At 43.0% G+C, this 14,440-nt stretch overlaps 1 protein-coding gene across 5 annotated transcripts in view; it reads left to right on the top strand.

Annotated features, from left to right (window-relative positions):
• LRRC56 (leucine rich repeat containing 56) overlaps positions 1-14,440 on the top strand; it is a gene marked incomplete in the record, with an annotated part of 158,073 nt that overhangs the window by 127,211 nt on the left and 16,422 nt on the right. For all 5 annotated transcript variants that reach the window (XM_034770383.1, XM_034770384.1, XM_034770382.1 and 2 more), the window contains 2 exon segments: positions 6,509-6,605; positions 7,015-7,212. In XM_034770383.1, the coding sequence (XP_034626274.1) occupies positions 6,509-6,605; positions 7,015-7,212 (295 nt within the window).

Genomic DNA, 14,440 nt, shown 5'->3' on the forward strand with positions numbered 1-14,440 from the left:
TAGCCATTTGAGAGAACAATGACACTATTATGTAAACTTCCCATTTAAGCATATGTTATTGATTTAAGTAACATACAAACTTTAAAAATTTTTGCTTCTGATGTTAGAATTACCCATACAACCAAACCATTGTATACTGACATATGGACCAGATCTCTGTTATCGTTACACTCCTTAATAAATCTGTCTTGTTCTCTATAGATCAGTGAGGAGATTGTTTTTTCCTAAGCAGGAAGCCAGTAACTTGGTCATTATTTTAAAATCTGTATTTAATGATGAAAGTTGGCTAATAGCTAGCATATTCATCTTTAGGATGGCCTTCTTTAGAAATGAAAAGAATAGCCTCTAAAATGATTTTGGAAGAATATTGCATGTTAGGATTCATTAAACAAAGATATATGTGTTTAGAAAACAGTTATTGTTTGCAAATTGGGTGGCTTAGATGCTTTGTGGTTTAGCTGAATGATTCTGAATAACTTCCAAATTAAACAGTACAGTGTACCCACTAATAGACATTTAGGACGAGATTCTGCTCAAGGCTGCATTTGTGTAAGTGTGGAGTAGCTCCGTTAACATCAGTGGAGCTTCTCCATACTTACGCTGGCAAAACCAAAAGCAGAATTTGGCTTTTAAAGTCTGGCCTCCATCCAGTAGAATTTTGGCTCAAGTGAACTAATCCCCAACGAACCAGTGTGCTGGATAAAATAACAAGTTATTGTTTTTCAAAATATTGTTGTAAAGCAAACTTGTTTTTTCCCCCTCATTTCAAAGAGTGATGAGCTGTCTGAAGAATTGGATTTCACAAAAGAAATCATGAATGGTTCTGTGCAAGTTGGAAGGATGTCGCAACACCCTGACAGGAACATAGTACTGCAGTGGTAGGAACTCACTGGACAAACTTGTGTGGAGAAAATTGGAGCATAGTTTTCATACTGTTATATTCATTTTCTTGAGCCAAAATCAATTTGAAGTGCAGCTTTAAGCTCCCTTGAATAGAACTCTCTAGCATTCTTCATGGCTTGTGAAAATGGCAACATAAGTGGCTGTGGCTGTGTGAGTATATATTGGTTTCTTAGCACAAGTTCTTTCTATATTTTTGGATAGTAAAGCGTGTTTTGGAACTCTGTTCACGCTCCTCACACACACAAACTGAGGCCTGTGCATGAAATGATGATTGCTTCTGAAAGCTGCTGGTTTGGCACCCCTAGAAACTGTAGTCCTTTGTTCATCACCAGAAGGTACAGCATGGGAAGTGGCAGCTTCTCACACATAGCTTTGGCAGTGTGGCTCAAAGATGACCTGGAAGAAACACTTGCAGGAATGAAAGGGTAGTTTAATCTCTATGCCCCTTCATTCCTTAGCCTTTCTGCTAATTAATATCATTTGTGGTGATCGGGACACTTATCCACTAGGAACAGAAGTGTCTATTATTATATGTGTTTGTGTGATCGGTGCCCCCTAGAATGGAGTATGGTTCGTCCCAGATCCTGTTTTATACTGTACATAATCGTCAGTCCAACTTATCTTCGTCATTCATTAGTGCTGGGCCCTACATTTCTTATCTGCCACCTCTCCTAGCTGCCAGAAACTCCTCAGCCTTTTTGTGGAACTTCATCTCTACCCAGAAATCACTTATTAGTTAGATAATCCCTGCCCCACAGAGTTGATTTAAATGGTAAACTCTTTGGGAGAGGGACTGTCTTGTTATCTGTTTGTACAGAGCTCTGCACAGTGGATCCCTGGTCTCTGATTTCTGCCTTTTGATGATACAGTATATAAATAATAATAATAATAATAATTAACCTAGCATAGTGGTATGAAGGATCATTTTGTATCTTCAACAATCTTCATAAACACTGTTTCTCTAAAAATTTTAATCTTTTCTGGGTCTCCTCACACTAAAAATATAATAGAAATAGATTTTTCCTCCTAATTTCCATCATAAATTGTGGTTAGAATGTAAATCTCCTCTTTTCTATTTTTATTAGAAAGGCATCAGTTGTGGCTCTGTAGTTCAGGTTCAGTTGAGCATTGCACTTAAATATATGAACATACACACAAAATGTGATCAATACATGTGCAATATTTCCCAAGACTCGCTAACCCCCACAAACTTGTACATTCCAAATGAAGCAGAGCTGGTTCCAGATGAGGCACTCCCATCTTTTGGAATTTCTTAACTTTTCTTCCAAATGGCCAACAAAAATGTAGAAATACTTTCAGAAATGCAGGTGCATGCAATTGTCTTGTCAGGGGCAGCTTACTCTGAGTTCAACTGCTATTTTACCTTGCAATCTTTTAGCAGCAGCATTCTCAGTGGGAATTACTGTGCGTTAATTAATCTGGGAATTTTTTTGATGCTACAAGGATGAACATTTTTTTTTTTTTTTTGCAAATGTGAGCCAAAGCTTTCCAAATGCTCCTTATGTTAGTTCAGAAATAAAATATTTGCAGATGTGCCGAGCTGTAACAAGCAGTCTGACTTGACATTGTTTTTTATAGAAGTAATATAAAAATACCCTGGGACAAATTCGGAGCTGCACCACTCAGGATTCTGGGCTGTTGCAATGGCTGGCACAGCCCACAGCATAAGTTAGAGGAGCCCCATTGCTGTATCGACTAGCAGTAGCTTCTCTGAAGCTCAGGGCAGACAAAGAACAAAATGCTCTGGCCAGTCCCCTCCTGCCCTAGAAAATTCGGTGGCATACCTCTACACTGGATGCTGCGTGGAAGGAGTGGCACTGGGTCACTTCCTTTAATCCGATGGTGCCCATCTCTATTTCCCAGGGCCCAGCTGGCTTTGCTTTGTGTCCCCTTTGTAAAGCAGAGCACAGACTCAGGCCCAGTGATATCAAATTGTACATCTTATAAAACTAAGGTTCTCGTACTTTATTGTGATGCATTCTTTGGTTTGAGTTAATGGTCAGCTTTGCAGCTTTGGACACTGTCAGTCAACTTTAGCCCCATATTTAGGCGTTGTAGAAATACGTTTTTATAAAACCCAAAACCAAGATAAAGGTTTGAATCGGGGCGGCTCTAGCTTTTTTGTTGCCCCAAGCACGGCAGGCAGGCTGCCTTCGGCGGCATGCCTGCGGGAGGCTCTGCCGGTCCCGCGGCTTCGGAGTACCCACCGCTGAATTGCCGCTGAAGCTGCAGGACCGGTGGACCTCCCGCAGGCGTGCCGCCGAAGGCTGCCTGACTGCCGCCCTCACAGGGACCGGCAGGGTGCCCCCCGTGGCTTGCCGCCCCAGGTACGCGGTTGGTGCGCTGGTGCTTGGAGCCGCCGCTGGTTTTAATCTGGGTTTTTTAATGCCAAAGAAACCGTTTTTGTAAATCAGCAACAGTAACAAAAATTGTCTTGCTAGTGTTTACATCCCAAGCATTGCAGCATTCTACATGTGCCTGTGAGCCTGAGACACAGGCTCTGATTCTTTTGTCACACCAGTTCTGACTACATTAGCTTTAAAGAAGTTGCTCCCATCAAGGGCTAGTTGGATGAGGATCAGTTCCAAAAACTATAAACAGAAGCAGAACTGATTTGTGCATTTTTATTATCCAACATGAACTTTGACAAGTAAGTTAGATTTTTAAAGTTTGCTCATAGGTAAAACTTCAAAAAGTAATTTTTATTTTACACAGTGCTCCTTTAAGGCTATGTCCACACTAGGAAATACATCATGTTTGAAGATGGATTGACTCAGCAGTTCTCAACCGGGGGTCCGCGAGGAGTGGTGCAGAGCTAAAGCTGGCAGCCCCCTCGCCCCAGCTGGGAGCAGTGTGGGGCTGAAGCTGGCAAACCTCCCCCCCTCTAAGCCAGGAGCAGTAGGGAGCTAAAGCTGGGAGCCCGAGCGCCCCCACCCTCCGCTGAAGTTGGGAGCCTCACTGGGAGCTCCCCTCCCGCCCATACACAGCCCCTAGCTACCACCTGCCTGCACCCTGAGCTACCCCCCCAAATAGAAGTAAAACTATGCCTATGTCCAAGGATTCCGCCCCCCCAGCTCCCCCACCCCGGGCCCTGGCATTTTCATAGCATGTTGAGGGGGGCCTCAGCAAGAAAAAGGTTGAGAACCCCTGGATTAACTAACACATTTTAATTAACACAATGTTAAACATGACTTAGCATCTGGAGTAAACAGGGTCAATTCATGTTTACAGATGTGAGCGGATCACTTCAGAAGGGACTGGGATTAAATTTGACAAGCTAACACACTTTTAAAACATGACTTGTCCTTGTTCAACACACTACAGGCACAATTATGTTTAACACTAATAACACTGCTTGAGTCAGTGGAGCTCTGTGAGGGTGCTGGGGTCTGCATTGCAGAATCATGGCTGTAACTATAAAGTGGTGCCAGTCACTCTAAAACAGTCATGTAAAAAATACACGTACATTAATATATTGTTTTGACTCAGCATCAGTCATTTTAATTCAGAGGAACTCTTAGGAAGCAAACATAATGCCAAAAGTTTTGATTTGAATGATACACATTAAAATAGAAAGTACAAGACACAAATATTATTTTGGGTTGGTTTTTTTTGTTAAAATTTGGTAAAATATCAAGTTCTGATTGTTTTTAATCTTGTCTTTCACTGCAACATATGGAGAATTTAACAGAAATAATTTGCTTTCCACTTTAATAGTGTGAAAATGTGAATATCCAGGGTAACCATTTTACATTTACCTGGGTCTGATGATATAGGGAAAAGGAGATTTTCAAACCAAAATAACACCACCCACATTTCTCAAAGGCTGATCAGCGCGTAAATGGGTCATGAAATGAGCAATGCATTTTCTTCACGTTAGTCATAACTAACAGGTTTGAATTTATTGGCGTGTTGCTCAGGCAGTAAGCATTGCCATGCTTGGTGGCAGCTGCTTCATTTTTACATTGTTTCTCCCCTCCACCCTTTGCTTTTATAATTATAAATTTCAGTAAATATTGCAGTCAGTGCATTCTTGCCTCAAGGATGCCTTGAAATCAGTTACTTTTGAATAAAACAATGTACAGTGGAAATATTCACTGGAGAGGCTATTTACAAAAGCTGAATGGGTTGTGATGGCACGTTGTGACCCTTTCAGTTCAGAGGCAAACCCTTCTGGATGAACAGACCTAAGCTAGTTCCTGGAAAGAAACCTAACAATTCTGCCTCTTCTGCAGGGTCTTATCCAGTACCAGCAGGATTTAAGCAAGTGGGTTTGTTCGTCAGGTCAGCTTTATGATCCTGCCAGTTAAGGAATTGTATAACCTGCTGATATCAGCAGAGATTGGTCAGTGAGTCCACAGAAAGGACTGTAATCTTGACAGTGAAGAAGAATGATTCTTCTGTGTCTATTGTTTACTTTATCGTTGTTGTTACTGTGGCCCAGATTCTCAGCTCGTGTGAACTGAAACCATTCCAGTGAAGTCAAGGCATCTATGCCAATATACATGAGAATCTGCCTTTAACAGCAGCAGTGATACAGTAAACAATAGAGACATAAAGGAATCACTCTTCTCTGCTACAACGGAAGCCACAGGCTTTGGACTGGAGAGTGACCTGTGATGGTTTTTAAGTTTTGTTGTTTGTTCTATGAAGAATCTAAAATAAATACAATGACTAGGAAGTGGGGAAGACTTTTTCCATTGGTATTGAGAGGGTGCAGTGCTTCTTCTATGGTGGGGAAAGTCTGGGGTTGGATACAGTGGTCTCTTCTGGGTTTGTCAAGCCATTGTATCTCATTTACATTTAAATGATATGCACGTGTAGCTCAATGATACAGGGGATTGATAGTGCTAAAGACCTTGGGCTTGATTTGCCACTACTTCTGTACTTTATGTAGCTATTTATGTCTGTGCAAAGTCAATGGGACAACTCGTGCACAAAGTTAAACGTGCTTAAGTGCTTTTCTGGATTAGGGCCAGAATGCTTAGAACCTTGCAGAATCAATCCCTTACTCACCTGTTGCTAGGCCTATGAGGTGGACAGATGGAATGGGGTGGATTACCATTTTCTACTGATCTAAGCAATATTATTTGCTAAAATGATTATCACTTCCAATGCAAGGAGAGGAAAAGTGCCACATAAACTGTGATAAAAGGCAAGAGCAGGGGGGTAAAATCCGATGTATTAATTTGGATTATATGTAGTGAAAACAACAGAAATAAATTCTTACAGAATTTGTAGCATTTATCTAACTTGCTTTGAATTATGGAAAAATCACCAAAGTGTAAACCCTTGGCAGAATTTTTAATGGATTTCTTGAATTGGGAGCAAATCTGTTCCATGAGGCATGTTGTCACTGGAGATCAAAAGTGTGTTTGGGGGAAAATATTAGAATAAAACAGTTCACTATACAGCCTTAATCTCTTTCTTCATCTATGAGAGTTGCACTGTTTCTCTATATTTCCTGCCTGTTGAGGATACAGGCTATGAGGAAACAATCAGATTTTCCAATGTGGGGGAAACAAAATGTCTTTTAAATTTCTTTTTCCATTTAAATCAGTGCTTGAATTGTTTCTCTTACAAGGGACCTTGGAAGCACATTGTCTCATCTCCAAGTATTGTGGATGGCTCGCTGTGGGCTCACAGATTTAGATGGAATCTCTTCCTGTAGCTCTTTGAAGGTAGGTAAAACTGGGTCATTTCAATATGTTCCTGTGGTCGATATCTTTAGTTAATATTTCTCTTTCTGTAATTGTACTGTTACTTTTTTTAACGTTCTTAAAGGATTTTGATTGGACACCTTGAGTTTGTATTTATTAATCTTTGAAGATGCTAAAGCAATTATTTTTTACCATAACACCGTTGTCTGATCCTGAACACACTTACTTATTTCCATGATAGTCTCATTGACTTAAAATGGCAGTAGCCATGATAGGCAACACTGTGCCCAAGCTAGTACCCGAGCATTCTATTTGATGTTTCTAGCTCTTTTTAGTATGCAATATCCTAAAGATTTGAAGTCAGTCAGTAAGTGGCTTAATATAATTTGGGCAAGTCTGTGGTTTATATGTTCTGTTTACTTCTGTTGAGGAACTCTATATAGCCTATAACAATATTTCTGACCTGAGCCAAGTGAGCTTGCTGGATCATCTTGAGATTCTGGACCTGGAAGGAAACAATATTGAGGACATCAACCAGATTCAGTACCTGGGACTCTGCAGCAAACTGAACAGTCTCACAGTGGAGGGGAATCTTATTTGCCTGAAGCCAAACCCAGAGTCTTCAGAGGTAAGAACCTTTTTCTGATTTCTTGTGTTAAATTTTGCACATGTTTATCTTGAGTTGGTAAATCAGGTATCCACAGAAATACTTCCGTTGTGTTGTTGTTATAGTAGGTCTTTTCTTTCTCTCTTTTCTATTTTATCCCTCTTTCTCTATAGTTATTTTTATTTAAAGGCACATCCCATGAACACAAGGAAGAATAGAGGAAGCATTAGTATCGATTGACAAGGCCGTTTCCCTAATGGCTTCAGGGGAGTGTTGATAGTAGGAATCCCTTTCATAGCACATCTCCTAATACATGTGGGTGTAGGGTAAAATAAACTAGCAAGCAAATTGTTCTGACAAGAATAAACACTTCTCCCACACGCTAGTGGACATATTTGTGCACCATTAAATCTATTACCATTTGCTGCGAACCTGCCCAAGAGTTGCTAGAGTTTAATTTCTTCCTGCTTTCTAGCCAGCCCAAACCCCTTTCACTGCTCACCAGGGAGCATGGAGCAGGCTTTTAAGTTTTGTTTTTTTTTAAACCTCCATTACCTTTTAGCAAGAAAATAATATTTTCTCAGTCCCCATGTCAATCTTCACAGTGGGCATTCCTCATTTCCATGGCCAGTGGGGCAGTCAAGATCTTTGCGTTGAGCCTGGGCTTAGGACCAGCCCTCAGAAGAACTTCCCAGAATTCTCTGCCTCCAAGCAGACTTCAGGGCGCCCCTTGGAGCAGAGCTTTCAGAGGATTTTTGAAAGATTTTTAATTAACTATTTCTCAGGTTTCTTTAGGGCTTTGAAGGTTTCTTCTCAAAACTGCTAAACTAAAAAAATAAAAAATTATTGTGGCTTTCTGAGGAGGGTTTGAAGGACAGCACCTCTCCTCCCCTCAGAAATGGCAGGGACAGTGGGCTGCCTGCACCCAGCTCCCAGTCGGCGTATGAGCGAGGTCCACACCAAGAGAATTGAGCAGGCCACAGGAACCCAGCTCCTAGACAGCATGTGGGCAAGGTCCAGGCCAAGAGGCATGAGCAGGCAGCAGTGAAATTGGCCCCCAGATGGTATATGGGTCAGGCCCACACTGAGAGAGCTGGGCAGGCCACAATTGAACCAGCTTTCAGTTGGCATGTGGGTGAGATCCACATTGAGAGATTTGAGCAGGTCACAGGGAAGCCTGGCTGAACATGTGGGCAAGGTGTACAAAGAGTCAGCTGAACGGGGCACATTGAAGCTCCCTTCACTGAAGCCAAGCCAGAATTAGTGGTATGGAATGAGGGGGAAGATTTTCAAAGTCCCCTGCCTCACCGCTAGGCATGGGGCACCTATTCTCACAGCTTGCATTGCAAAGCACATATCCTGCATGTCTCCCTAAGGAGTGAGGTAGAGCCAATGGAGACAAATGATCCCACTGGTATCAGCTAGGCCTTGCAGATCAAACAGATTTACATGCAAGTTCTCAGCTGCTCTGAAAGGTGCCAGCTCCTGCAGCCTTTCTGGTACCAATGGGTCATTTGTCTCCATTGGTTCCCAGTTTTTATTGGAAATGAGATCAAAGTCTTTCAGCCAGGACACCAGTTTGCATCTTGCCCTAGTTAGTTTAAAAATATTTTTTTTAATTGCTTAATATGGTCCCACCCAAATGTTCTGTATCCTCACATTAGGGGCCAGTCACCCTCAACATTTCTTATCTATCCTTGCAGTGCCCGAGAGGCATCTGGAAACCAGTTACATTATCTCTGCTCTTTGGGGACTAAACTTCTCAAACATGAGAGATCATGGAGCTTTGTCAGATAACCCTGCTGCGATTTGTAAAAACCTCAGCCTCTTGTGCTGTGATTTCAGAAGGATGTCAGCAATACAATGTAACAACATTAATCTTTCAATTTCTCCTCTTCCTCATCCCCCTCTTTTCATAGCTTTTGGGAGAAACCCAAAATGATCATTTTAAGTTTGAGACTGCATGATTATTTTCTCTCATTATCACTTTCATATGGGTGTAGTAGTAACAAGCTGACATGCCAAACCCATGGAAAAAAAAAAAACGCAGAAATTGGGCTTGTTTTTGGCTTAATTGGCTTGTGAGTTGCTTGTTGGCTAGTTTTTGGCTTGTAGCTTGTTGCTTGTTGTAGCTTATTTTTTTTGATTGGCTCCCAGCAAGCAGGGGCAAGGGGGGTGGGAGAGTCAGGAGTGCACAGCGGGCCCACCACAGTCCCAGACTGCATGCTGTGGGGTATCTAGTCACATAGAGTGTTGGAGTTCTTAGGGATTGGCTTGTTTTGGCCTTGTTTTGAAATGGGATTAGCTTGATTTTTGGCTTATTGTGAAAATCAGGGTACTTATTTACCGCGTGAAAGTTGGCAACTGTGGTAAAAAGCATATTATCACCAGTGTAGAAGAGCAAGGCAAAGCACCTAGAATTAGCAACACACTCATGTGATTATCTGTCCATCCATATTAAATCCTTCTCCTGTCTCTTAAACCACATAAAATACCAATACTCAAGTTGAAATATACCAGCAAAAACTAAAAACCTGATATGATTCAGGAATTTGAATCTGGATATCTACCAGATTAATGTGTTAATACAGTGACTCTGGATCATTCTGATAATCTGTTTTGTGGCTTCAAGGAATTTCAAGAGGAAAGGAGACCACCAAAATAAAACTTTAAAGTGGCATGTTAAAATGAGAGACTCTTCTGAAAATAAGTTATCAAACTTTTTCATAGCATAGGTCAGGTCTTAATAGAGAGATTGTCTTGTGGACAGGCCCATCCTCTTTGCAGTCAAAGTAACCATCTCTCCTCCCTTCCTGTTTGGATTGCATAATATCCCAGTGGCAACTACAGCAGTTGCACACATGCAAAAATGATATTAGAAAAATGCTGAATGTGGTGTACATTGCATGCATTTAACAAGTTAATTCCAGTTTTAGAGATGTTGTTGATTCCAGCAATATGTCCTTTACTTAAAATGGGGACTACCGTTGGAACAGGTAATAGCTCTAAAACTGGAATCTTTAAATCTGGAAACTTTAAATCCGCGCACTGTAGCATCTTGAAACAATCAGTGGAGTCAGCATAATTCGATCAGCCAGTTCTCTGGTGCATCAGGAAGTGCTCTGCAGACCACTGGTGGTTTGTGGATGACAAATCGGGAATCACTGTTCTAGAACATTTATCCGATAAACTGAATAAATGTATATTCTTTGCAAACTTCCTGTGTATATGGAGAATAGTTATTCTGGGTTAAAACAAATGATCCACCATCATTTTCTTCAGACTGCTGTAATTGCAGGTCTTCATCAATTCTCAAGAGATAAACATGAGATAAACAAATTAGGTTGAATGTTCATTGCAGTACAATGAAGTCTCCCAAGTTATTAGTGGTAGGCTAAAACCAAGATACAGTATATGTAACCAAGATGTTTTGGGAGGTAATGTATTTTCTAGGAATTGGAGCATTCTACATTGATGTTACAGAGGACCGGTAATGCATGAGTAAGAAAGAAAACAAAGGGATGGCACTATGATTGCAGGGCCTTAGGGCTGGGCAAACGGAGACCATGCCCAGGGCGCCATAGCCAGGGGGACACCACATGGGGCTTGGGCTTCCCCTGGCTGGCTGTGGCCGGACTCCTCTCTTCTCTGACTCCTACCCCGTGCTGGGCTGGCGGGCTTCTCCCTGACCCCGCCCCCTGGACTCCACCCTCACTCGCTCCTCAGCCAGCTGGCTGAGGGCTCTGGCTCTGCCCCAGACCCAGGGAGCCCACAGCGGCACGACTGGGGCTGGTCTCTGGCAGTGCATCCCACCGCTCGCTGCCTGGAGCGGAGTTGAGTCCCTCCCTGCCTGCAGCCTTGCGCTGCTCAGTCTCTGGCGCGGGCCGGTTGGGCCAGGTCCAGGAGGAGCAAAACTTCCATGTGAGTGAGGGGGGTGGAACCGGGCTGAGCCAGGGGGAGGTGGGACTCAAACTTCCCTAACAAACACACACACACACACAGAGGCTCTCATACCCACATACACTCTGTCTCTCACAGTCCTCCAACACAGATTGTCACACACACACTCACAGAGTCTCACACTCCCCAACACACACTATGGCTTGGTCTACACTACCCCCCTAATTCGAACTAAGGTACGCAACTTCAGCTACGTGAATAACGTAGCTGAAGTTCGAAGTACCTTAGTTCGAATTAGTTCGAACTTACCTTGGTCCACACGCGGCAGGCAGGCTCCCCCGTCGACTCCGCGGTACTCCTCTCGGCGAGCTGGAGTACCGCAGTCGACGGCGAGCACTTCCGGGTTCGACTTATCGCGTCCAGACTAGACGCGATAAGTCGAACCCAGAAGTTCGATTTCCAGCCGTCGAACTAGCGGGTAAGTGTAGCCAAGGCCTATGTCACACAATCCACAAACACATAGTGACACACACTGGCTCTCTCTCTGGCTCTCTCTCACACACACATACATACAAGCACACTCTGTCACACACACACACACACACACTTGTATTATTATTGTTGTTATTACTGCTTGGTATTTCCTGTCAAAATGCTCGTGGTGAGCCAGGAGTGGCTAGGGGCTTACCTGAGGGCTATGGGCTCTGACAAGATACAGCCCCCATGTGAGAGCGCAAAGCCTGCCCTGAGCCGCAGGTACCACAAGCCACTGCAGCAGCAATGAAGTAAGTGCAGCAATATACCATAAACCAGGCCACCCTTACTTCTGCGCTTCTGCTGACAGTGGCCTAGGAATTTGCTAGCTGGATCAGTTATTCATTGTGATGTTATCTGATTAAAACATGACCATGTAGATCATTGTTGCAACCACTGTTACAACTTGCAACAAATCTTGTACAAAATGTGATACGTAAGATGTCTATGAAAAGGTTATGACTTGCTGAATATGTTAATGCTATTTGTATACGTGTATCATTTTTGTATTTGAAGTTATGAGTATTGGCTCTATACCTGGATTTCAAATGTTTGCTCCTGGGGTAACACCACAAGGTAGTTAGTTAGCCAGCACCTCTTGGAGGAACTAGTCAAAGTAAGTGGCTCATCAGGGGACACTTAACTCACAATGGACCATGGGAGACGCCCATCTACACTGAATGGACTTTCCTGTGGACTTCCATAAGCAGTATAGGTAATGGTCCGGAGGTGATGCGGGGAGGGGAGCCCGTAGGAGCCAGGGGTGATGGTGGGAGGGGGAGGAGGGACGCCAAAATACAAGTTCGCCCAGGGCACCATTTTCACTAAGGCCAGCCCTGTTCCTCTGTATCACATGCCATATAACTTCCCTGTTTACTCTAAACCATTCACATCCATAGAATTCATTTGTGTAAGAATTTAAGCTTGAAAGCTTAGATAGCATCCCTAAAAGCTCAGTCATGTAGTGCAAGTGTGGGTATTTCAACCCATGCATATAATAATCGTGAAGATTTGTATCACTTTCTTATGTTTAATTATTGGCTTGATCACATCTGTCACTGACGGCACCAGCACAGTGCAGTGTTTTAGTTGTCATGTTTTTTCTTTTCAGAGATCCAGTAGGCTGTGCCTTAACAAATTGTTCTACATTTGTTTTCCTTCCTTGTACTTTCAGAGGTGTACTTCAGAGGCAGATACTGTAACTATTTATAATTGAAGTGTTTGTTATTGACATTTCATTCCTTGCTGAAGACGTGATTAGAAACAAAAGTCTCTACAAAAATAAATCCATGCCTGCTTCTAGTGGAAAGATCATGTCTTCTTGCTTGTTTTTATTCCCATAGAGATAATACAGTGCAGTTTCTGTCACTCCATAGCTGTAGTTTACTATCAGAACCAGAAGTGGGCTGTAGTCCACGAAAGCTTATGCTCTAATAAATTTGTTAGTCTCTAAGGTGCCACAAGTACTCCTGTTCTTTTTGCGGATACAGACTAACACGGCTGCTACTCTGAAACCTATGCAATAGGTATTAGAGCTATAAGGAGTTTATGTCTATCCCCTTTGCTGCCCATCGCCAAATGTAGTAACATATTCAGAAGACATAATTATCACTTGGTGTCTTCAGTCTATAAAAAAAAAACCCCACTTGTGATCAGGGCCGGCTCCAGGGTTTTGGCCGCCCCAAGCAGCCAAAAAAAAAAAAGCTGCGATTGCGATCTGCGGCGACAATTCAGTGGAAGGTCCTTCGCTCGGAGCGGGAGTGAGGGACCATCCACCGAATTGCCGCCGAATAGCTGGACATGCCGCCCCTCTCCGGAGTGGCCACCCCAAGCACCTGCTTGCCAGGCTGGTGCCTGGAGCCGGCCCTGCTTGTGATAGAGTCATGCCATGGTGGAAGACAGTAGAGGCAACAAATGGCTGATTAATCTGTCTTCTCCTAGAATGATCCTGCCATAAATATAAAGGGAAGGGTAACAACCTTTATGTATACAGTAACATAAAATCCTTCCTGGCCAGATGTACTGAATCATTTTACCTGTAAGGGGTTAAGAAGCTCAAATAACCTGGTTGGCACCTGACCAAAAGGACCAATAAGGAAAGAAGATACTTTCAAATCTGGGGAGGAGGGGAGGTTTTGTTTGTTTCCTCTCTGGACAGAGAGAGAGACCAGACAGGTAAAACGTCTCCTGAAAACATACCTGAAATGACAATCTAAGATTACAAAAATTATAAGTAAAGCAAGGAAATGTGTTAGATTATCTTTTGTTTTAGCTTGTGAATTTTCCCTATGCTACGAGGTAGTTTCATTCCTGTTTTGTAACTGGGAAGCAGAGTCAGAGGGGAATCCTCAGTTTTTTAAATCTTTTTATTTACCCTGTAAAGTTGCCTTCCACCCTGACTTTGCAGGTGTGATTCTCTTACGTTTTTTTTATAAATAAAATTATTCTTTTAAGAACCTGATTGATTTTCAGTGTCCTAAAAACCAAAGGGTTTGGTCTGTGCTCACATTGTAACCAATTGGTTAGTATATTATTTTCAAGCCTCCCCAGGAAAGGGGGTGAAGGGGCTTGGGGGGATATTTTGGGGGAATAGGGACTCCAAGTGACCCTTTCCTGAATTTTTGTGTGAATCACTTGGTTGTGGCAGCAATGCCGTCCAAGCAGGGCCGGCTCCAGGCACCAGCCAATCAAGCACGTGCTTGGGGCGGCACCTTGGGGCTCGATTTTTTTTTTTTTTGGATTCGACGGCGCGGCGCTCGGAGCAGGGGCGGGGGCTTGGGCTTCAGGTGGCGCGGTGCTCGGAGCGGGGGCGGGG

The sequence above is a fragment of the Trachemys scripta genome, chromosome 4 (assembly GCF_013100865.1).
Source record: "Trachemys scripta elegans isolate TJP31775 chromosome 4, CAS_Tse_1.0, whole genome shotgun sequence".
Lineage (NCBI taxonomy): Eukaryota > Metazoa > Chordata > Testudines > Emydidae > Trachemys > Trachemys scripta.